At 52.5% G+C, this 24234-nt stretch overlaps 1 protein-coding gene across 9 annotated transcripts in view; it reads right to left on the bottom strand.

The window, feature by feature from the left end:
- dock10 (dedicator of cytokinesis 10) overlaps nucleotides 1-21972 on the bottom strand; it is a 54187-nt gene extending 32215 nt beyond the window's left edge. For 6 of the 9 annotated variants that reach the window (XR_011983385.1, XR_011983386.1, XM_072701755.1 and 3 more), the window contains exons 1-2: nucleotides 8954-9147; nucleotides 1374-1493 (exon numbers count right to left, since the gene is read on the bottom strand). Coding sequence is in view for 7 of the 9 variants with exons in the window: in XM_072701755.1 (XP_072557856.1) it covers nucleotides 1374-1493; nucleotides 8954-9118 (285 nt within the window). In the remaining 2 variants the exon portion in view is untranslated. Of the gene's footprint in view, nucleotides 1-1373; nucleotides 1494-3521; nucleotides 3725-8953; nucleotides 9148-21427 lie in introns of those variants that run through there. The other 3 variants (XM_072701751.1, XM_072701752.1, XM_072701753.1) reach the window with 2 other exon arrangements.
- Nucleotides 21973-24234: the final 2262 nt, after the last annotated feature.

Below are 24234 nucleotides of genomic sequence, written 5' to 3'. Positions count from 1 at the left end.
ACTCAGAGAGCATTAAAAATACCTCAAGCAAATTGCATTACTGAGCGAGCCCTCTGAGGGTCATGGTCTGGTGCAGGATCACTGCTTCATGCATCCCCACTTAAGGTCATCTGCGCTTTAACATACAACTTAACTCACTAATTAAGTAGCCGGCGTCGGATTTGGGAGATGGGTCACTCGGGAATTGAAAAGGGAACATGTGAAAATGTCAAATTACTTTTCATTGTCCTAGTTTGCTAACAAACACAGAGGCCGGGGGGTGAAAGACCTGCAAAGGCGCTTGTGTTTCTTATAGGGGAGTGAAGTTCATTTCCAAAGGGCCGCTTCCTGTTCCTGCTGCTCACGCCGGCTCCGCTTCCGCGCCTCGCTCTGAGCCTTTTGGGTCCACCGAATGTTGCTCAGATGCACGGGCAGGGCCCGGCATCATGGCTCGGCACAGTAACTGGGCGTCATGGAAACGGTCTCGACGAATGGAAGCATCCGACGCGCGGTCTGCGTTACGGAGCGTGTCGGAGCCGGACCCCGCGGCCCAGAAGGATTTACTGCCGGCCTGGTGCAGAGAGCCCCGCTTCTGCTGGTGGAATAGCTGCTGGGTTCTGCATGGGGTCCCACAATGGGAGACGGCAGGTCCAGCTGCTGCGTATGCCGGCTTCCTCTGCGCGGCTCTTCCCCTTCAGAGAGCTGTACGACTCTGTGGGCCACATCCTATTTCTGCCCAGGCCGTCAACATCCGAGCTGACTCTCACTTCCACCTCCGACCCCCGCCCCGGAGCGATGCGGCCGCCGCGGTGCAGAGGCGTGTTTCAGGCAGCTTGTGAAGCGTGCCTGAGTGTGTGCGAGTGTGCGTGCGTGTGTAGGGATAGATTGTGACCGTGACCTGTCACTGTGACCCTGAACGCACAGAGCTGGTGAGTTCATGCAAACTCGCAGACAAGAGCCCAAAAAGTCATCCGATGTTTTAATTACAGCGAAGAGCATTTTGCAGCCCCTACCCATCAACTGCAGCCACACAGTCGCCTTTGTCTGATTTACAGAAGTAAGTCTGACCAGAGAATGGGAGAGACTCCCCAGCTCTGGCACAAGCCCCCACGCGACCCCAGGGCTGGTCTGACTGGATATGGGTACAAACTGCAGGGCGTTTGGATCCCGGTGGGGAAATTTGTGTTGTACCTAAAAACCCAGCTGTACCACTGCAAAGGCCTTCCTGTCTCAACCGTGTACTGATGAAAGGGACAGTTAAAAACAGAGAGAGAGAGAGAAAAGATTCAGACAAAAAAGCAAACAGAATGGCAGGTCAGGTGGTCTGGAGAAGCAGCCAATGACACACGCGCGCACACACGCGCACACACACTCACACATGCATACACACGCACCGTGAAGTCATCATCGGGGAAGAGAATAAGGTCTCCCAGAGAGTCCTGCTTCAGCCCGGCGTCCAGCTCGGAGATGACAGCCTCGTAATCCAGAGGCTCGATCTGCTTCGCCTTCTCCTGCTGCAGAAAAAACAGATGCGAAAACCCCATCAAACGACTGCTTCCCACTGCCTTCAACCCTGCGTGTCGGGGTGCGTGGCTGAACGGGGCGCCTGAACGCTGCCTGCTGCAGCTCTGTGCTCAGTCCCGCCTTATGCCGCTGCCATCATCATAGCTGGTGGCTGTTTGCTCGCAGGAGGAAAATATCACGCCATTAAAATGTGCAGAGAATTTACAGCTTGCAGTTACATGGGATAATCATATTAGACCTTAATAACAGGAAATGTCTGCCACTCATGTAAATTAGGACAGTTTAAACACGGCGAATGACACCGAAACAGACAGGCGCACAGAACATGAGACAGTTTGAGTAAATGTTTGGCACGAAGCTCACTGGACAGGGCAGGAAGATGCTATAAACCTCAGGGATCAAAGGTCACCTTGGGCTGCCAGTCACAGGCTCTACAGAGGCACCTTTCCAACAGCTCTGTCTTGAATCGTGTGGGAGGGGGATGGGGGGGCTTCTCATGGGAGGAGGGGGGTTTCCCCGGGGCCATCATTGCTGCCCCAAACTGTAGTTCCGCAAGACCCCCACCCCCTGCTAGTCTTAAGAAGGACCCCCCCCCCACAGAGATGACGATAACGAAGACAGCAGAAACCGCAGCACCGCCCAGCAGTGTCATCCTGCTTCGGGGTCTGTTGGTACTTTCCATGGGGACGGGAGTGGAAACCTCTGAGGCCGCTGTGAGCGCACACGCCAAGACACGCCTGCTTGGGCTGCCTGTGCTCATGGGGGTGCGGGGGGGGGGGGCGTCAATGGACAATGGAGATTAATATTCAGGGCTGACACTCACACGTTGGCCAGAGCACATGATCGCAGGCGACGCGCTCCAGGTCAGGATGTGAACCACGGTCACTGCACTCGACTAGCAGTGGTTTATGCGGGAAACCCCTCCCACAACGCAACTGCAATTACCTCCGATAAGGGGGACACCCCCCACAGCTTAACTGCAAATATGCTCAGTGAAGGACATAGTGTTACAGGAACAACCCTTAAAGAGGGACAAACCCCACAACATAACAGCAAAGGCTCTTAATGACGGACACACCCCACAGTGTTACAGTAACAGTACTTAATCAAGTTAGCCCCCCCACAACAGTGTTACAGAAATGGCCCTTAATGAGGGTCATCCCCCCACATAACAGTAACGCCTCGTATTGATGGACCACTCCCCCCAAAGCGTTACAGTAACGGCCCTTAATGAAGCCCCCCATAGGAGAATGCAGTTGCTACGGGACTGCGACACCATGGGGTCTCACTTCGGCTTCTCCGCCCTCAGAACCTCCCTCTTCAGCGCCAAGCCGGCACTGCCCGACATTCTCCCCCTGGTAAATACGCCATGCCGCTACCCAAAATGGGTACTATATTCTTCCAGATGCCAAGCAGACCATCCTGGGCCATCACGGCTTCGGTTTGGTGGCCCGCTACTCTTAGCGACTCTTAGATGAGGTCATGGCCGCTGCTATTTTCTGCTGCAGGAAGTTTCAATGCGAGCGCACTGAACGGTTTTGTTCGTCCGCCCTGCCGGCGGCAGGCATAGGAACACGCACCAACAGCAGCGGGCGGCGAGGAGGAAACGCCACTGACACACAGCGCGGGGGACAAACAGTCCTGCAGCCAGGAAACATTAACCAGCTAAAAAGTCTGTGCGAGTCCGACCATCTGAAATGAACCGCTGCTGGTTCCCGGTGCTAACAGACCTGAATTAGTGCCGATTAGCCACTGTCATGCAGGTTCTCACAAACTGCACCTGACCGGACGGCGTTACTGTGCACCCCCAGCCCGTCTGGCGAGCGCCTCTAAACCGTAACAGCGTTTCGGCGTTGCCAGGCACACACGGGGGGAGGGCGAGGCGGCAGATGGATGGGTAGGAGAGCTGAAGCGAGGGACAGAAAGAGGAGGGAGGAGGAGAGAGAGAGGGAGCCGTGGAGGACGAGAGCCAGGAGCCGGCGAGGTGCACGGAGGCAGAGTGGGCGCCGGGTACGTACGCAGCTCAGTCGGCTGAAGTTGGCTCGCGTGCGTTTGCCCTTGGTCTTCTTGCGAAAAGTGATCTTGCTCCTGAAGCTCATGCTGGCCACCAAGGTCACGGACTGACAGACGGACGACGGACGGACAGAGAGCGCGACCTGCCTCGGCGACGGCACGCAGAAGTTCCATGTGACTTAGCACCAGAGGCGGCAAAGAGGAAGTCCTCTGACAGGGAGCTGATGTCACCGCAGGGGGGGGGGAGGGGCAGTCAAAACCAGCCTGACTCCAAGCCCCCTCTTTCTGCTGCTCTCCACAGCCCCCCCACTCCCGCCACCCCCACAGGTTGATTTATTCATGCTTTTATTTGCACAGGGAGAAGCAGGAACGGCAGGCAGACATGCCCCCCCCCCCCCATCACCTGCTGCTACCTAACTTCTGTAAAACTGACACAGGAAGTGCATGGTAAGCGCAGTCGGAGTGCGCTGGCTTGTGGTCGAACTCGCTTTTTACACTCGATCCTCTCCTTCCGCGTCATTACCTTCTCCACCTTGCTCCCCAAACCTCAACCACTACCCCTACGCCTCTCCACTGCTCCGCCACAGGGCCCGACTCAGCCCAGTCCATGCTTGCGCAGTCCAGTCAAGTCTGTTCCCTGAATTTCTCCACTAGAGGGACTGGCTAATTAAATAAATCCTGTTTTTAACTGTAATTATACATGTCAGTTGACCCACCGTCTCACAATGTGGGGTATAAATACTCAATCTCAAAATAAGAGATGATACATTTACAGCAGCCCATCTGAGTGTGTGGTCATACATTGTGGTGTCGCAAACATACAGATCCACCCCCCCCCCCACACTTCCTGCCTGACAGATGTCAAAGCCCCCCATGTCAGCTGAGCCCTGAACCAAAACCCAGCTGCTGTACAGTGTTCTGAACCATCTCTAGAAGGGGGATACAGGGAAACCCAATGACACAACTCAACATTCTCCAGATGAGGCACAAGAGGCAGCGTGTTGAGTTACGGCTGATTAAGACCTGTCTGATTCACCCCCCCCCCAGGAGTGCAGAAGTCTCACAGAAGAGAAAAAGTACATAGTAGTTAAGATGTGCTCCCCATCCCAGCCTGCTATTACTGCTGCTAATTAAGCTAATGAACATCGCTCTTCTCATTTACCCAAATTCCTTACACCCCGAATGGTGAAGACAAAGGATGGAACACCGGTAACTTGCCAACAGGACAGCGACTCCACACCGACGCCCCCCCTTGAGAATGTCTAATTCAGGCTGTGGAGAGGCACATACTTGCCTCTCTGAACCACGACGACAGTGGGGGACACAACAGCTTCAGTATATCAACTCCCACTGTCGTTTTAAATCCCAGCAGCAGTTACACAAGGAATGAACCAGTGAACCAAAGGCAGAATTTGGTACAGGACAAGCACTAATCCCCATAGAAGCTGACAGGGTTTAAATGGCCTTTTCCTGGTTATACAAGTATTAATTTTAACCCTACTGGACTTTTCCATTCCAGATTCATCCATCTGGAGCACTGGAGTCCCATTAATTCAGCTCAGTGACTCATGGAATCATTTTGACCTATGACCCCCAATCCTTAAAACTGACTGCACCTCCTGTAGCCTCCATGGATGATACACTATGTCCTCCACCTTGCCCCAGACGTCTTCTCGGAACAAGCTCCTGACAGAGGACTTTGAACTGGCGCTCACAGGAGATGGTGATGGAGAGGGGATGGGGATCTGCACCTTCTCTCAGCATGACGGTCATATGGTGTCACTGTGACCTCCATGTTAACAGACATGGCTGCTCAGGTGTTTTGTCCCTCTGGACAATAAGAGTAGCTCTTCATCTAACCAATCACAGTGCTCCCTTCATCTAACCAATCACAGTGCTCCCTTCATCTAACCAATCACAGTGCTCCCTTCATCTAACCAATCACAGTGCTCCCTTACTCTGAGTTTCAGTCTTAATTTGCTGGGATGGCAGAAACTGGACAGGGTGTATCTGGTGCTGAGATTCACATGTTTCTCTTCCAGCGCTGCTAGGAATCTCCTAACTGTCACTGAACCGCCACAGTGACACCCCCACAGTGTGGTCAGAACAATCTAAGAGACACAAGCTCAGAACACCCTCTGTGGCTAGTAGATGATTGGGGGGAAATTGGACATCAAAGAACAGATAATTAAAGTAATACTGGAGAATTTTCAGGCTCGCCTACGGATTGTCTATCGCATAGGAAACCGAGGATCGTCAGTCTTAATCTGAGGCCGCGTCTCACTCTCACCCCCCGACAGAATTCTAACAGGTCAGCGCTGCTGTCAGCACTCTGGAAGGGGGGGGGGACAGTCTCTCCTCAAGCCCAAGTCTCTCTTGGATGCTGTGTCTCGGTGCTGTCCCACTGTGTGAACCAGTGAAATCCCTCAATGTTGTTAAAAACATAATCATTAAGAATTCCTTTCCCTTTTCTACACACAGTGATTCTGTCTGTTAATGTTGTTTTGACAGTCACCTATTAAAATGCTTATCACAGGATTTTGCTCATATCTGCTTAGTGACTTACGTTTCACACCTACAGATCTGTGAGCGTTCGGCCTCTACCTAGATTGGCTTCCTCCTGTTGACCAGCGCACTACCTCCATCATCTGCCCTCCTTCCCAATTAACACACCCCATGTGTCACAAACCCCCCCCCCCCCCGGCACTGCTGGCCTGGCGTCTGCCCACAGCGGTGCCGAGTCAGTATTGGCAGGACGGCCACTAATTAGTAATGGCTTGGATTAAAATGGGAGGCAGAGAACAGCTAAGACAGCGAAATGGGGGGAGGGGGGGTGTTAGGGTGGGCCTTCTGTAATTATGGGGGGGGGGAGGGGCAACAGAATGCCAGTGCCACCCTTGAGTAGGGCTGAAGGATTCTGGATAGAGATGCATAATATATTGATTTAAATATCGTTAAAAATCATGACTTTGGCATCAGTCCGATGTGTCAATTTTGGCCAAAACTGCAGCCCAATATTTAAACTTTATCAATATTCAAAGTCAGCAGCACGAGACCTAAAGACATAACTACAGAAATAACGGAGACGATTGCACTGGACAATCAGCCATTTTCCGTAGTGGGGACGGGGGATTTTGTCGGCTCATTCAGCACGTATGAGAGACGCCGAAGACAACTTTATTATTGAATCTGGCTCAAAGATCATTTGCCACAGAATATTAAAAAGAAAAGTAATGTCATTCCGCTCATCTGTGTCCACTAGTGTTTCCACCAGAAATGCACCTCATGCATAAAACATGCAAAAACATATCGGTCAATATTTACACATCGGTGAACTACTGTACTAACATACGATTTATACAGAAACGGGCCTGTAACATCAGCTTGGCAATACAGAAAGGACACACTGTTGGTTTTTAAAAAATAACTAATTTCCCAATTAGCATAATTCAGAAATGCTAAACAAACTCAAACCTTGCCTGCTCTTTATTACAACAGCAGCTTTTCTGCCCTCTTCCTGCCACGCTGTGTAAGGCAGATCCATCATTTGTTGATACAAGGCTATGAATCGAGATCGCGATTAAAAGCGATTAATCGCACAGCCTCAACCCTGATTACCAGGAACAGCTGCCTGGGTATTTGTGGCACGTTGACTGGGAAGCCAGCAGCATCACAGCTCTGAAAAAAAGAGCCTCACTGGGACAGGCCAGGCTATATTTTCACTCTAAAACAGGGGTGTCAAACTCCAGTCCTGGGGGGCCGGAGCCCTGCACATTTTTGGGTTTTCCCTCATTTAACACACCTGATTCAACTCCTTGTGCTAATTACCACACAGCTCTTGAGCTGAATCATTTGTGATGGAACAGGGAAAGAACTAAGTTAGACAGGGCTCCGGCCCCCCAGGACTGGAGTTTGACACCCCTGCTCTAAAACATTTGCAGCTTCACCCCCAGGGGTGGCACTTCTAGCCCAGAAATCAATGCTTACTGCTTTTTCCACTCAAACTGAGAGGCAGCTATGGTCCTGTCAGAAAACCATCCAGATATGGGACGGTTAATTTTTTTATTATTAGAAACACACAAGGAAAAAAAAAGCAACTGGCAGCCGTCTAGGACAGGAAATGATGACAGGGTGATGCTGGCAAGCCAAATGTTTCAGTGACGTGTCTAATGAGAGTTGCCCAAAAAAAAAAGATGGACCCAGTCACCGTTTGGCTGGGGGAGATTCCAGAAAAAACCCCAGGGGTGGTGCAGGTTTGTCAGGCAGAGGGACGAAGGCCAGGAGGACGTGGATCGGGGGGATTCCGGGCTCTCGCTGTCCTGTCACGGCTGCGGCGGAAGCGAGCGGACAAAAAGCAGAGTGGTAGCACGTTAGCGACTGGGAAACAGAGGAGCCTTTTACCCTGGACTCAGCCGAACCAGGAGCAGGATAAATCACGAGAAAAGTGGTAAACATGTTTAAGGGCAGCAGGGAGGGGAGGAAAAGAAAGAAAGAATGAAACGGAGTGAGGAATGGGAAGAAAGGAGAGAGGGAGAGAATGAGTGAGGGGGCGAAAGGAAAAGGGAAATGAGGAAAGAGTGAAGGAGAAAAGAGAGGTGAAGGGTAGGACGGGCACTAGAGGAGGAGTGTGCCAAGATCAGAGCTTCCCACAGGGGCTGCCCGCTGCCATGTCCACCTCGCACCTGAAGGAGGCGGGGCGCTTCCAGGGCTCTGAGCCAAGCGGACCCAAGCCTGCGCCACACACACGGGGGAGGGGGATCAGGAGAAGGGGGGGTGGGGACTGGCACACAGGTGCGCTGCTCGGGTAATAAGACGGGCATAATTTCAAACCCCCCGGCAGTGAGACAGCTGGCTGTCTGGGGCAGCATGAGACCCCCGTCCCGTCCTCTGGCTTCTGTGCACGACCGAGAAAGAGACTCGGAAAGGGTGTCTGTGCTCTGCAGGCCGGGCCCCACACAGCCTGCATCAGCCTTCTGGGGGAATCAGCCCACAGCCCAGTTTACAGTAACAGTCAGATTAAGTTCGGACGGGTTCCTAACCCTGTCTTTGGTCCCAGCCCACACACGCCCCCAGAGCACAGCATACCTGCTGAGGTGTGTGCGCAGCTCACATCAACCTGGGGGGGGGGCGACAAAGTAACCAGACAAAGCTGACGTATTCCCCCCCTCACACACACACTCCCAGCGGGCCAGTCAGGACAAACAGCGTCCTTTTCCCACACAGGCTAAATTACAACCCCCCACCCCACCCAGCTCGCCCTCAGCCACCCCCCCCCAGCCAGGACAGGCTTGCAGCTTCTTGCCAGGAGCCCGACCCCCCCCCCAGCTAACGCCCCACATTTATCCTGTGATTGCTACTTATTCTCATTGGTTTATATGAACATGCAGACATGGCAGACAGGAGCCCCCAGGCCAGCCGGGCCAAGCCCCCGCTTTACCGTGAGGATGACGGTGCGGGGCACCACAGACGGGCTCCCTTCCTCCTCCAGCTGCACAGCCTCCTGGGACAGTCGCTCCTGCCGGCGGGGGCAGATGTGGACGCAGTTCCTCCCCACCACGGAGCGCAGGGCCCGCAGGAGCACGATGCTGGTGGTGCAGCCCATGGTCCTCGACCCACGCGCAGCCCCCCTGCCCCCTCTCCTCCCCTGCGGCCAGCTCCACCCCCCCCCCCCGCCTTTCTCGCTCACTGCCCGCCTGGCTAGGCTAGGCTAGGCTAAGCTCCGCTATCACCGCTGCCGCTGCTCTGTCGACACTGGGATCCTTGTCTCACACGATTCTGCCTAAAGTGCAGCTGCACACAGCTGCGTCCTCCAATCAGAGTCCACGTTTGGCGTCAGCTGACAGCAAAAAAAAAAAAAAAGGAAAAAAAAAACAAAAACACACAGACCCACACACACTCTCCCTCCCATCCTCATTTTGGCACAAAGTCATACGACTATAAACAGTGATTCGGCTTTCGGAAAATCGAAGTGTTTCTGACCAGTAGGATGCGTGTAGCCAGCAGGAAGTCCTCCTGTTCCCTCTGCCAGTCCCAGTAGCTGTTCCCCCCCATACTGGGTGGTGTCATTAAGCCTACCCTCTCTCTCTCTCCCTCTCCCCCTCTCTCCCTCTCTCTCTCCCTTCTGACTTCAACAGGACTGAACAGTAAACTGTTCCAAAAAGGAGGGGACTTAAGTTAGAGACTGTTCTAGAAAGGAAAAGCCTACTAACAGATATGGTGTAGAATCCCCACACCGTCTCTGCTCCATAAACTGCACTAACTCAAAGCCACGATCAGTCATTCCTGGGACAAGGGGTCCCACGGGGGGGGGGGGGGGGTTAAGAGAAACTTGGGGGGGCCATCAAAACAGACACACAGACTGACCACCTGCTGGATCAAAGGCCCGCCTTCTCACAGCTTTACGAGCCAATCAGGACCCAGCTCAAAGTACAATTTCTGCCACTGTTGCTGAGTATATGAGCCCCAGTACAGCACAGTAAAAAGGCAGACAGGAAGCGGCTCGCGTGAACCGGCCTGCCGACTCGCCCAATCTGGTGCAGCTGGATACAGAGGCTGCCACAGATGCAGATGTGCGGAGAGACTGTCCAGCTGGACCCGCCCAACTGGAACTGAAAGCCATGGGAAAGCCTTTCAGCGAGGTCCGAATCTACTTGGTCATCACTGGACCAGATATGTTAATATCATAACCAGTAGAATATGGGTTCATAACCCAGGAGATGCTGGGTGCAGCCTAATCCCAGAAAGCCTCTGGAAATGTGTTACTGCAAGTAAACCAGACGCTTCTGGAAAAAGTAAAGGCTTTGTGGAGCCCGTTCACCTTCCTCCGTTCAAACGCTCTCGTTTGCACCTCAGAAACCTCCTTTCTCACTTTCACTTTCTCTCTGAGCACGTCAACACTCTGCCGTCCCACTCGGAAAAGCAGAATCGAAAACGTTTCCGGACCTCTTCCCCTAAAGGCTGCACCATGAAAGGCCAAAATGCAGCCCCCACCCCGAAACACAAGGATAGATTAACCCTCCCCTGAGACATAACAGACACTCAGATTATACAGACACACACACACACACACACAGACAGAAGACATTACTTCCTTGAAATTAAGGCTGTGAATTCAAAACTTGCCCCTTTTAGCAGAGAGCCTGGCTGCCCTACGGATGCCTTGGCACCACCCAGCAGGAGAAACCCTTACGGTAATCACAGGCATGACATTCAGGACAGAAGACGACCATATAGGCAGGCAGAATTTACAGATTCCTGTGCCTCAACATGATCAAAACATGTGGCTGAAGACAGCGATCCAGAAAGCGAGCTCACATCCGTCTCCCGGGACAGGGTCAGCGGCTGAATGACGCACTGAAACACAACACGCTTTAAGTTCAAGGCAGAGTCAGGTCAGGTTCTCAAGCCAGCGGAGAAGCCCAGGGCGCCCCCTAATGGACAAAGAGCATACTTCAGTGAGCTGCAGAGATGGGATGGGACCCCACCCTGCCCTCTCACGTTCACCACCCATTTCCTCTCATTTTGCCTTTTCATCTCTCTCTCTCATGGCCAGCTGGCCCTACACACTTTCCACTGAACACAGCAGAGTATAAAAGCCAGCTCTGTACGGACAAAAATAAAAGTAGAGTCTCTTGACTGGGCCTACAGAGCAGAGCAGGATTACCTCAGAAACGCACAGAGCCAGAGGAGGCCTTCAGCGCAGATTTAATGCTCTACAGCTGCTACATCTGGCACTGTGACAAAACGCAATCCCTCCTTGGCGCAAGAAGATCACGCATCAGCATGGCGGAAGAAGAGAGAGAAGAACTACACCCAGGAACAGACTGTGTTTGAATTCTTTATCCTCAAGGGCAGTCAGATATAAACTGTTGTGTCCTGCTCTAGATCAGCTCGCTGAGCACTCTTCCTCAAATATATCCATCTTGACATAATGACCAAACTCATCGTTTTTAGCCCACAGAGGGGGTGGGAAGGGACCTTGGAGAGGTGGAGGGACAAGGCCTTCGACCGCAGGTCGGAATTCACCCTTGGCTGTTGCCTAGGCGACAGTGAAAGGTCAAGCGGGATTGTCCGCATTACTCTGTCACTGCCTTTACCAGCTGAAGGCTTTTGAGGCTTACCCAGTTCCCCAAGCCCCCTGACCCTGAAACATTCGTAAAACTTACGTCACGCTAACAATTGTCACTGGGGGGAGGGGGGTTGTTTGTGTAGAAAATGCAGAAAAGAACAGTCTTTGATAGCATCTAAAGTTTCAACAGAAAAACCACAAGGACAGGATTCTGCGAAATGAACACCTTCTCTTGGTGGCTCATTTGTTCCTATCAGTAGTTTGCTAACGCAACACTTGCAACAATTGCTGCCATTAAATTGAAAGTGCTTCTCAAATTTAAATATACTATTACAAATTGCTCTGTCTGTCTATGTCACATATCTAAGCTGTTCCTTCATTGCCATCTAGTTCAAAGCAGCATGCATGGTGATGGCTACCTAGGGGATTGGCCTCCAGGTGGCGCCCTAAACCCATGTTAAGTTGGGTCATCGAAATCTGTTTATAGAAGAAACAGGGGGGCATTAAGAGGGACTGACTAGGGGTGTAAATCTGACCAGAGAGGATGCTGAGTTTCCCGTTGATGCTCTGACAAGCCCAGCCCCCCCCCCCCGATTATGGCACGTATATCCAACAGCCTCACACTGCACATGCTTATAGGCACCGATCATGAGCCAGTGAGTGAGCACTAAAGGCGGCCAGGAAGTAAGAACAGAAACTCACGGCACTGCTGTGATCCCTGGGGGCCCGAGTCTGCAGCCAGGGGGCCCATGGGGACTATCTGGCTCTCATGTTTACGTAAGAAATTTAGCGACTCTGGAGGGATCAAAGGAAAATGAAATCAGCAGCTCAGATGTGGAGCTGTGGGTGACTGGGGGGGGGGGGGGGACAACAACACACAAAAGGCTCTGTTTTAGCACCACTTCTCATTAAATCATCAGCCCACATCATCAGCAGCCACTGCCCCCCCCCCCACGGCCAGGCCCCGGGACCCTCGCCGGTCGCTCTGCCTCCTGGGGGGGTCTGTCCCCTGATGTCGGCGTACATTAGCGGCAGCCATGACGCAGCGCTAACTGGGAGCAGGCCGCCGCGGGCCACACGTCCATGGAGGTGGGCTCTGGCCGGCCCCCGCGTCCCCCCCCCCGGTGCTGACTGTCCTCCTGCCCGGTCACCTCTTTTGATATCCCTCCCTCTGCACTCAGCAGTTCCTGACCTTAATCTCTGAAGTAAAAGAATCATTCAGACAGATGAGAAATGCTGCTGGGGGGGGGGCACACCTAATGTCCACTTAAATGGCGCCGGAATGCTCTCCCGAGGCTGGGAACGCCACAAGCGCAAGGACTCTTCTGGAATCCCACGCACCCCCCCCCCCCCCCCCCGCCCCTGACAGAGACGATTTTTCCTCCTCTTTTTTTTTTTTTTGTTGTTTAATAGTCTCACTTCCCTCTGTTTTTTCCCAGAGCGTTCTCGGGAACTGTCCTCTTTTCCGGCAGGGGGGGGGGGGGGGAATGCTGCTCCCCTGGGGTCTTTATCGACTCCCCGCATTCCTCTGCCTGTCAGCTGGACGTGGAGGGGGCATAGTCCGGAGCTGGGGGGGGCATTCCCCTAGTCCTCAGTGCCTTACCACCACTGTGTGGGGGGGGGGCTCCCAGACAGCCTGTCCCTCCCCGCACGATAAAGCTGCCAGCAGCCAGATGGCGCCGTGACTGCGGCCCGTCTCAAACCCCGGCGGGCGCGCTGAGGGCATCGGGCCGTGTAAAGCACGTGTTCCCAGTTAATCCCGGGATGCCCGTCTGGTCCCAGCTTCGCTCCCGCCGGTGGCTTTTGACCTAGTAACCTTGTCTAAAAAAAGAGAAGCTATTGTACCATTAATTAAGGTTTCTTAACCTAAAGCTCTGCACCAACAAAACCAGGCGATGGGACAGAAACCGGAACATGGGGCCCCGATCTTGTCCAATTGGCGTTCATAAATCGATCAATTGATCGCCTGATTGGATAATCCTTTATCAAGTGTGTGCAGGTGCAGCTTGCTGCCTATCAAAGGACACAAATCTCTGATTGGACCTCGGGGGGCTGTGATCAGCCCTCAGGAATGCTGTACAGGAAGCTAGCCTTCCCACGACTGCCTGAATGGTGCCCACAATCGCGGGAGAGCGCCACCCTGTGGCCCAGCGGCTCTCTGCCAAAAAAGCCACAGCTTTCAGGAAGTGGGAGGGGGGCTGCTACTGAACTGGGGTCAGATTCCGTTCCCAAAGCGGGGTCACGCAGCACCTAAGATAACACAGGCCAAGCGAAGCAAACTTCCGCTGCTAAATGTAGGCACGGGACCCCCCCGAACCCCCCCCCCCCCGCCCCCAACACTGTGCCCAGCTCCCAACACAAGACCAGCTCTCTGTTTGCATTCCGGATAATGATCACTTTCACAAACGAACGCGGGCGTCCGCCGGGCCGGCCGTCTTCAGAAGGGACGGAACGCGCTCCTTCTCCACCTCCGAAGGCTGAGCCACGCCGAAGAATGCACCCCCCCTTCTGCCAGCTGACAGTCCTCTGATGCTGACAGGCTGTGGAGGGCACTGACATCATCGCGATGCAGACACATGACCAGAGCCCACCCCCCCATCTGAAGCTGAGATCACACAGAGAGCCAACACTGGTAAATTCAGGGAGGCCGGAGGCTGAGGAGGGGGGGGGGGGCTGCTGCTATTGAAGCCACAAACCGTCCTCTTGTCCCCCACACCCTTTGGACAGGCAGCCTGATAGCCCCCTCTTCACCTAGCACAACGGCTTGGAACGCCTGGGGGGGGGGGGGGGAACAGCCATAACACCGGCTCAGGGGGCCCGTTTCTCGCTAACGGTCCCTACAGGCGGCTAAAAGGACAGCAAGCCCTGGCTCTGTACCAATTGTTTGTCTGTTTATTGGGACAGCTTTCCAGAACGTTCTCCCTGAAGCTGCTCGGCCTGCAGCGACAAGCGATACGGCGTCACCAGCAAGGTCACCGGCAACCCCAGAGAGGTCGCAGCCAAGGAGGGGCCGGGGGCCTGGGCACGGGGCGTCAGGACAGGCCGTCCAGGGCACAAGCCTGTCTGAAACGATCCCCCTGAAAAGGCACCGGCATCACATCAACAAACCGAGAATATCAATTAATATACTAAAATATTAATGCCGCTGCATGGATGATGCAACCAGTTTTATGATTCAGGGCAGGGAGGGGCAGCAGGCACGTTATTAATTGCAGGGGCATTGTCCAGGAAACCAAAATACAAACAGGCTGATACTGCAGCATTTAACAGCTTAAAAACTCACAACTTGGGGATCGAATATTTATGCCTGTTCCAACTCCTGCAGCACTTTTCACAGGCAGCGGGTTCGACCGGATTTCAGAACTTCCATAACCTTCAAGGGCCTGTAGACAGTCAGAGAGACGGATGAAGCGAAGAGCGAAGACGCCAGGGAGGGAACCCAGCCTGGGTGTGTGAAGGTAGAATGGAGGCAGAGGGTACAGGGCGGGGCGGCTCACACAGCCAGCAGAAAGGCCAGCAGAGTTGTCTGAGCAGGCATCCAGCCTATCAGGTGTCCATCACGCCTTGGCCTCGCCCCATCTCTGCTTGACCACGCCCACCCCATCCCACACACACACACACACACAGAGTTTCCTGGGAACCGGATTGCCTCTCACTTTCCGTGCTGTTCCTTAATCCTCTAATTGGGTTACACCCTGTCTGTAACGGGTGTAGGTGACTGAGAAGCCCAGGTTGTGCACCTCCCTCCTCCCCCCTCCCCCCTCCCCAAGGCCTACATGGCTAGAGACAGACCGTAAACAGAGGCAAATCGACAAGGTGACCTCAGCCCTTCCGCCACAGTGGGACGGCACAAGTCACAGCTGACGATGGACAGAGGGACCGGCTTCGGCGCCGTGTGGGAAAACGGTGACGCCTGGGACACGCAGAGAGCAGGTTTCACAGGGAGGGGGCGAGTCGCACGCACACACAGACAGGCAGGCAGCTCGTTAGGATACCATCTCTCCAGCGTGGAAACCTTGGGATTATCTCCCTGGGGGTGGGAGGAACTGCGGTGAGATTACAGTCATCCTTCCGGAAGCTGGTGCCAGGAACAGACAACAACGTTTGATGCCTGATCCAATTAGCATTCTGCCCCCCCCCCCAGGTTACAATTCCTCCACTGACTCCCCATCATATCAGCAATAATTCGTGGGGGGGTGTGACACACCCGCTGCAGGTGGGTCACACATCACATGGGATTAAAAGACACGTCAGAAGACGGACAGGAGTCCGCCGCAGCGGCCCGGAAGCCCGGGTTCTGTCCGGAGGCATCCGCGGACCCGGGAAAGAGCCGCCGTCTGTCCGTCACAGGACCCAACAGTGCCATTCATGCGCAAAGTGCCAGGAATCGCACCCGAGACGCTAATATGCCGGCACCCACTGCAGAAATCAAACAGCTGCAGAAACTGAGAAGCACGTCCCCTGAGAGACGCAGTCCTCATGCAGCAGGAAGCAGAGAGGTGCGACACAGGCTGACTTCCTGTAAGGCTGAGGCGACAGCGATGGTTACTGCGGGTGGAAAGGAGAGTGAGAACGAGAGATAGACGGAGAGAGAGAGACGCCAAGCAAAGACGGGGACCTAATAAATGGAGGTTATTTCCCCGAAATATGCCACACGGTTACGCAAAACGGCCAAAACAGCCAGCGATCATTGGCTTTCCCTATTAAACGGATTTGGATCCTCCCATCGAGCTAAAGGAGAACCGCTCAAAGAGCACAACAGAGCACAATGCCAGGACAAGCACGGGTTGCTATGTAATTTATGGCACATTATGGGATGTTAACTGGGTAATAACAACCCTTTTGACTGCCGCTTGCTTGCCCGCACACGAATAACTACGTCATCCTAGATGCGCGATATAGCAGTTAACGAATCGGTGATGGCCGACGTTCATTAAAAATCAAGACGCGGCTTCAGTCCAACGTGCCTCAGCTGATATCAACAGCCGATATTTTGATTTTAATATTCAAAATTAGCAGCAGCAGATTATGGACATAACTGCCAAATAATGGCGATAACCGTACTGGCCGATCAGCCGTTCACCATAGAGCAGGACGAGGGATTTCGCCGGTTCACGGTGGATGTCTCACAGTCTGAGACACATCATGTGGTTGCTACGCACATGTAAGAGATCCTGAGAAGTAACGTCTCTGACATCAGTTTCACTACAGCTTGGTGGAGCTCAGAGGTAGCTGGTTATTGGCATTATTGGTAATATTAGACTAAAACATGTATCAGTTTCCAGTATCGGCCAAAATTTCCACATCAGTGCTCCACCATGTCTCCTGTCGAGACCCTACTCTGTAAACATGGCTGTACCTGACTGGGGTTGTGCTCCAAACACCACAGGTTCCTCTAAGCCACATGGCTGATAATACAGACCCAACCTTAAGGGCGCCTCCTCTTGGTCGCTACATGAACAGGCGAAAGGAGGCACAAGCAGTCAGTGCCATCACACCCCCCCAAACCGGCCCGGGGACAGCCTGGACCCCGCCCACACTCAGAAGAGCCTGACAGAGGCGGCAGATGTTGTGGAGGCCTGCATTCCTCGCTTCCTGTCCCAGCTGGGAGGGGGGGGGGCATTTTCACATGGTCCTGGCCACCCGTCACTCCCATGTCACAAAGAGCCTTTCATCGGCGGGATGCCTGCAGATGGGGGGGCACTCACGTGACATGCGAGGTCAGAAATCGCATTCACATACGGGGGGGGGGGGGGGGGGGGTGAAGGCGGGTCCGTCGATGTAACATTGGAGCAGATGGGACCAGTAGTTTGACCTTTGAAATTATGTAACTTCTCCTTTTATATATATGCATATTTTCGAAGACAGTCCTGACTTCCTGCCTGGCCCCCGGTCCAACACTCACACTGGGCTGTAATCGGGCCTCCTTTCCCATGCAGGCCTGCCAGATCGTAACGGACTGGGGGAGGCCGCCATACAGCAAGTGCCAGAAGACAGGAGAGAAGGTCAGAGATGGGAGGATGAGTGAAAGGGGCAGCCGGCGGTGTGGGGCGACACGGGGCAGCATGGGGCAACTGGGTAGCTCTGAAGGGACAATGGGGCGTTCCCTCATCCACGGGGATTCAGTCCTGTCTAATGTGAAATGTTTGTTATGGAGTTTTGGCAACATGAACGTACATCATGCCAGCAAAGGAATGGATTCAGAAATCGGGGTCTGAGACACAGAAGGGGGGTGGGGGTGGGGGGGGGGGGATCCTGCCTGGGTCCACGGCAGCAACGATCTGCTCTCTGGCGTTACTGTGGAATATGAAGGCAAGAAAACGAGAGAGAGAGAGAGAGAGAGAGAGAGAGAGAGAGAGAGAGAGAGAGAGATGGGCAAAAAGAGGAGGAGCGAGAAGAGGAATGTGCCTCGTGGAGGAGAGGGAGGGAGAGCACTGGGGAGGGTACTCTATTCAGGATGTGCAGGGGGAGAAAGAGAGAGGGACCGAGAGGGGAAGAGGGAAAGAAAGAGGGAAGAATGAAAGAGAGGGAGGGAAAGAGTGTGAGAGAGAGAAAGGGGAGAGCGAGACAGAGAGAGGGAAAGAAAGAGGGGGACGGTGAAAGAGAGGGATGGAAAGACAGAGAGCATAAGAGAGTGGGGGAGAATGACGGGGTGAGTGGGGGGGGGGGCTTATGCTCCACTGGGCCGGTTCCGCTGACCTGATTCCCTCCACAGCACAGGAACCGAGTTTGCGCTCTGCTGACGGTTCACAGAGAACGGCCCGCATCTGGAAGGCCCCTCTCCCCAGTCACTGCCCCCCTCCCCCATCCTTACCTCCCCTCCAGGCTGCCATGGCTGTGCACGTTCTCTGCCTGTATTTTCATTTTGTTTAACCGTGGATAGCCGGTGCTCGATCCACGTGATCGGCAGCACAGGCTCAGGCATTTGGTAGCCAGCCGCTGACTGTGCGACTACAGAAGCCCGGTATCTGCGGGGGCTCCCACCGGCCCACAGCGGGGTTCTGGGGCGTGGCCTGCCTTGGCTCCGCCCTCTTCCTACCATATGTTCCCCGCACCCTGTTCCGCCATCCACCAGCTTTCGGCTTAGATTCTGCACCTAACGAGGGCCGCTGGCATCAGCCTCCACGTCGCCCCCTACCTGGCGAGGTCTTCATAACGCCCCCGTGTGCCGCGTGAGCGTCCCAGTCCTGCCAGGATCTGTTTTTTATTTGAACTGACTTGTGACACTTGACTGATTTAAATCCATTAACTTTCAGGACAGTCCCATGAGGGATTTCAATACCTTTTGCATATATTATGCGTCACACGTGACTAATAACCGTCACAAGCAGCAGAGTGACGATGCCGATGACATCACTCGCCTGTCACTCTGGCCCTTCCTGGCTCCTTTTGATTAAGCGATTTCTCCTGGGCATTCATTTTGTGCACAAATCTCATGGCGCCCAGGAGCGAGAGGCAGCAAACAGACCGGGACAGCACCAGACATCCGGGAAACCAAACGATCATGACTGATAGACGGCCACCAGACATGCGGGAAGCAGGGCCCCCGGGGAGAGGGCGAGACCCAGAGCCAAGAGCCATCATGGTGGGGGCTGGAGAGGCTCATTAGGGTCCCAGGGGGTGTTACTGGCATGCAGGGGACATCTGCTGCACGGCTGGGGGGCATACTGAGTACCTGCCCAGCAGCCGAACCTTCCAACCTCGTCAGGACCCCAGATAGAAGCTACGTGGAGCTGGTTGCGGCAGCTGGGAGACTCCTGTGGGTGTGGAACTCATTCCCACCCCACCACCTTGCTGAGCCTTGACAGACCCGAGCCAGGCAGGCAAATTGGGGGGGGCAGCCTGAGCAGAACCAGGCACATAACCAAACCTTCAGTGTGACTGGGCTCACTCAGGCAGCTCTGGAGCCATTCTGGCAGGGTTGGGGCAGGGGGGGGGAGATAGTGAGAGCCCACTAAAATGGACCCCCCCCCCCCCCCCTGAAATGCACAGCTCTGAACAAGAGCGGAAGCACACAGGGAGAGCTCCAACAGTGACCACAGATCAGAGCTAGAGAATCAAACAAGCATTTCACTCACAAACAAAGATGACCTAGTGAAGACACAGACTTGTAAGCTGAAGGTTGTTGGTCCAAAACCTGGGCTTGGCTTGTCTGCAGGCCACCACACCAATATTACTGAGCTGCTTCAGTGAAACTACCCAACTGGTTAAAAACATTAACTAAGCTAAAGCCAGTCTAACATTTGATCGTCATTTAACTGTGAAAGAGAATCAGGATCAGGACCTTCTGAGGAAGGTGTGACAGACACAACAGCAGCTCCGGCATGAAGATATGCACCAAACTCAAGGTTTGAGTTCTTAAGTGGGGGGGTGGGGGATATGCAATAATGTCCTTTTGGTAAGTGTGTGTGTGTGTGTGTGTGTGTGTGTGTGTGTGTGTGTGTGTGTATGTGTACATCGATTTCCCTCTTGTGATAATCACTGTGGGAAGTTAGTCAAGTTAAAAAAAATAAACAAAAAAGTAAAAAAAACAGGCCTTTCTGTGAGCACCTTTGGGGCTGTGACCTACAAACAGCCGGTGCTTCAGGAAGAGACTCGCGATAGACTAGGTGCAGCACCACAATCTAGGCGAGACTGTTTCACAGCTGCCTCCAGCGAAAAAAGATCAGCATTTCAGAACCCACCAGTGTGACCAGTTTTCTGTGGAAGGACAGGGGGTTGAGCAGAGACCCAAAACCATATCTGTGCCACGACATTGTGGGTGCAAATCCCACATGATAAACACATTAAAAAGAGTAAGAAAGCCAAGAAAAATGGCAAGAGAAGCTCTTAACTGTTCTGTTCGTGATTAGACTCAACACCATGCACCTCCCACGGCACCATGCACCTCCCACGGCACCATGCACCTCCCACGGCACCATGCACCTCCCACGGCACCTCCACACCTCATTACACTGTAAGGTGCATCTTTACAATCCATTTCAGCAGCACTAGCAGGTGGTTCGACTGGACAAATACTATCATTATGAATTATTAAAAACAACCTTTCAATCATCCCCCCGCCCTTCAATGTTGGCGTTATAAGCAACTGAAGACAAACAAAACACCGCACTGCTTGTCAAAAGTCTAAAGGTACAACAGAATTTACCGTTGAAGAACATTTAGTACAGGAAGGAATAACTGGTGGTGAAAGGGAACTGAGAATGTTATTCCAACTAACTAAAAAAAAAGCGAGTGCAGATAACAGTTGGGCTTCCAGTAAAACGGGCCTCCCCAAACTTCACGCCTTGTCAGATCACAACGGTACACTCAGGCTTAGATCACACAGCATCCCCTTTACGAGCTTTGCGGCATTTCCCGCAGAAAGACCCTGGGTTTTCACATCTGCATGTCGCCTATCGTGGCCATCGGCCATCTCCCGGCTCACAGCTCCTTTAAATGCGTTTTACCAAATAATCATTGTCAATTCATACGCATAAATAAATCCACAGAGAAATGCTCATAAAAGATCTACACGGGCTACCGTTTGTCACACCGTATAACCTACCGAAAACGCAATTACATGTGGCGCAAGTTGATACAAACTGACGCGTATATTGGCGCAAAACTGCACAGTGCATTTGCGAGTCATTTATTTAGAAAATACAAGAATGGGCGTTAAGTTCGTGCGGCGGGGCTGGGGGAGGCTCGGTGATGCCGCTACTATCCCATTTCCAATCAATGGGGGATTGTGATAAAGGCGCTGAGTGCTGGAGGCGAGCGGAGCCGAGCAAGCAAAACGCCCGTGATGGCAACGCCGGGGCGCCGGGCTTCCGTCAGCCGCGTCCGCCATCGCCAACTCACCGCCACCGCCGGGTGCCTCATCGCGCTGGACGCCGTTTGCCGGATCTCAGCCGCCGTCCCGGGCTTAAACAGGTTCTTCGTGAATCTCCGCGTGGATTCCGCTGCCATTTCTTCATCAGTACGCTCGACTCAGTGTCTCGGAAAATGCTTTTAAAATGATTTTGTCCTTCCTGTGATTTTCAGCCCGCTTGCCTTTTTCTCCCCTCTGCATTAAAACGCTGGAAGTGCGCGGACCCCCCTGATCTGCACCTCCCCAGTCCCCAGACGCTCACAAACGGCTCCTGTGTCCGTCGCTGACCCCCTAACAGCGGCGCAGTCCGAGGAAGCGGAACTAGTGCTCCGGCCCGCACGCCCCTCTATCGGTGCTCATCAACCGGCCAGAAAAGCCACACGCCTGATAAATTTCCCTTCTTACCAGAAATCGTTTTGTCGTACACGTTGCACTTTCACTTTTAAACATTTCAATAAGTATGTGGCAAGTAGAAATTGTTAAAATATAGCATTTATTCATATATTTACAACCCGTGTTGCATTTTACATGAGTAAGGAACATGCATAATTACAAGGGCAAAATTAACGACAGAATAAAATACACAAAATCCGATTAAACAGAAATACGGGTTATTTTACGTATAGCGCCTCCCCGCGGCAAAAAAAAAAAAAGTATCGGAATTTAATGGAATGAACCCGGGCATCCATCTGAAAAAAAAATGTAATAAAGTACAGGATCATTAAAATCTGATATACTTCATTTCAAATTTTATACTCAGTTTTACTCGTATAGCATTATTTCTGCTTTTGTAGAAGCGATGTACATAGATTAAGCATCTCTGTGTTTGTCGATCCTTACATTACAGACTGATGAAAAGGTTTAACCTATGGATTTTTTGTTAGAAGGACGGTGAGTTTTTAATACGTACCTTATAACGATACTTGGTCCAATCGTTTCTGATAACGGAAAGGGCATTAAGATGAAACGGTTAATGATACTTTCAATTTTTCTTTATAGATAGGCCTATGATTGTGACGATAGAAGCATTACAAAAGATTGTGTGTTAGGTTTAAATTATATAATGGCTGCCAGTGACTGTCACACTGGGGATTTCACTAAATTCAAGCATTACATGCCACATTTTCCCGTCAGGGTCGGACTGCGGCGCCGGCGCTTCGTCCCGCTAAAGCCATCGCACGTTTCACGCTTTGCGCCATTGCTCTCTGTTTAAAGCACGTCGCCGGAGCAGCCCGGGCCATGTGAACATGTCCAGATGTTTTTGGGCAGATTGATTGCGTCGGATCGCCCAGGGAGATGCAAGCCGAGCGCCGACTCCCTCACTCCAGATCCCCACCGTCAGAGCCCCGCACCGGGGATAATGATGCTCGCTCCGGCTTTCCGCGTCAGCGCCGTAGCCATTCTAATGAGACACACACGACGCGCACATAATATAATTATCACCTGGATGGATTTTCTTATTCAGTAATTCCACTAAAGGACATCATAAAAGTGAATCAATACAAATATAACTTATGTAAAAGAAAAGTGGATCAAATCTTGCATTTAACCAAGCACACGGTTTTTCGTATATTCTGGCTCCCTCCAGTGTCTCTTTTACAGAATTGCAACCAAATATTTATTTTTGGCTTGAAAAATACACTCACCTAAAGGATTATTAGGAACACCATACTAATACGGTGTTTGACCCCCTTTCACTTTCAGAACTGCCTTAATTCTACGTGGCATTGATTCAACAAGGTGCTGAAAGCATTCTTTAGAAATGTTGGCCCATATTGATAGGATAGCATCTTGCAGTTGATGGAGATTTGTGCGATGCCCATCCAGGGCACGAAGCTCCCGTTCCACCACATCCCAAAGATGCTCAATTGGGTTGAGATCTGGTGACTGTGGGGGCCATTTTAGTACAGTGAACTCATTGTCATGTTCAAGAAACCAATTTGAAATGATTCGAGCTTTGTGACATGGTGCATTATCCTGCTGGAAGTAGCCATCAGAGGATGGGTACATGGTGGTCATAAAGGGATGGACATGGTCAGAAACAATGCTCAGGTAGACCGTGGCATTTAAACGATGCCCAATTGGCACTAAGGGGCCTAAAGTGTGCCAAGAAAACATCCCCCACACCATTACACCACCACCACCAGCCTGCACAGTGGTAACAAGGCATGATGGATCCATGTTCTCATTCTGTTTACGCCAAATTCTGACTACCATTTGAATTTCTCAACAGAAATCGAGACTCATCAGACCAGGCAACATTTTTCCAGTCTTCAACTGTCCAATTTTGGTGAGCTCGTGCAAATTGTAGCCTCTTTTTCCTATTTATTGTGGAGATGAGTGGTACCCGGTGGGGTCTTCTGCTGTTGTAGCCCATCCGCCTCAAGGTTGTGCGTGTTGTGGCTTCACAAATGCTTTGCTGCTTACCTCGGTTGTAACGAGTGGTTATTTCAGTCAAAGTTGCTCTTCTATCAGCTTGAATCAGTCGGCCCATTCTCCTCTGACCTCTAGCATCAACAAGGCATTTTCGCCCACAGGACTGCCGCATACTGGATGTTTTTCCCTTTGCACACCATTCTTTGTAAACCCTAGAAATGGTTGTGTGTGAAAATCCCAGTAAATGAGCAGATTGTGAAATACTCAGACCGGCCCGTCTGGCACCAACAACCATGCCACGCTCAAAATTGCTTAAATCACCTTTCTTTCCCATTCTGACATTCAGTTTGGAGTTCAGGAGATTGTCTTGACCAGGACCACACCCCTAAATGCATTGAAGCAACTGCCATGTGATTGGTTA

This window comes from Paramormyrops kingsleyae, chromosome 17 (genome assembly GCF_048594095.1).
Source record: "Paramormyrops kingsleyae isolate MSU_618 chromosome 17, PKINGS_0.4, whole genome shotgun sequence".
Lineage (NCBI taxonomy): Eukaryota > Metazoa > Chordata > Actinopteri > Osteoglossiformes > Mormyridae > Paramormyrops > Paramormyrops kingsleyae.
Note: the sequence above shows the minus strand (reverse complement) of the source record. Positions and strands in the feature narration are given on the sequence as shown.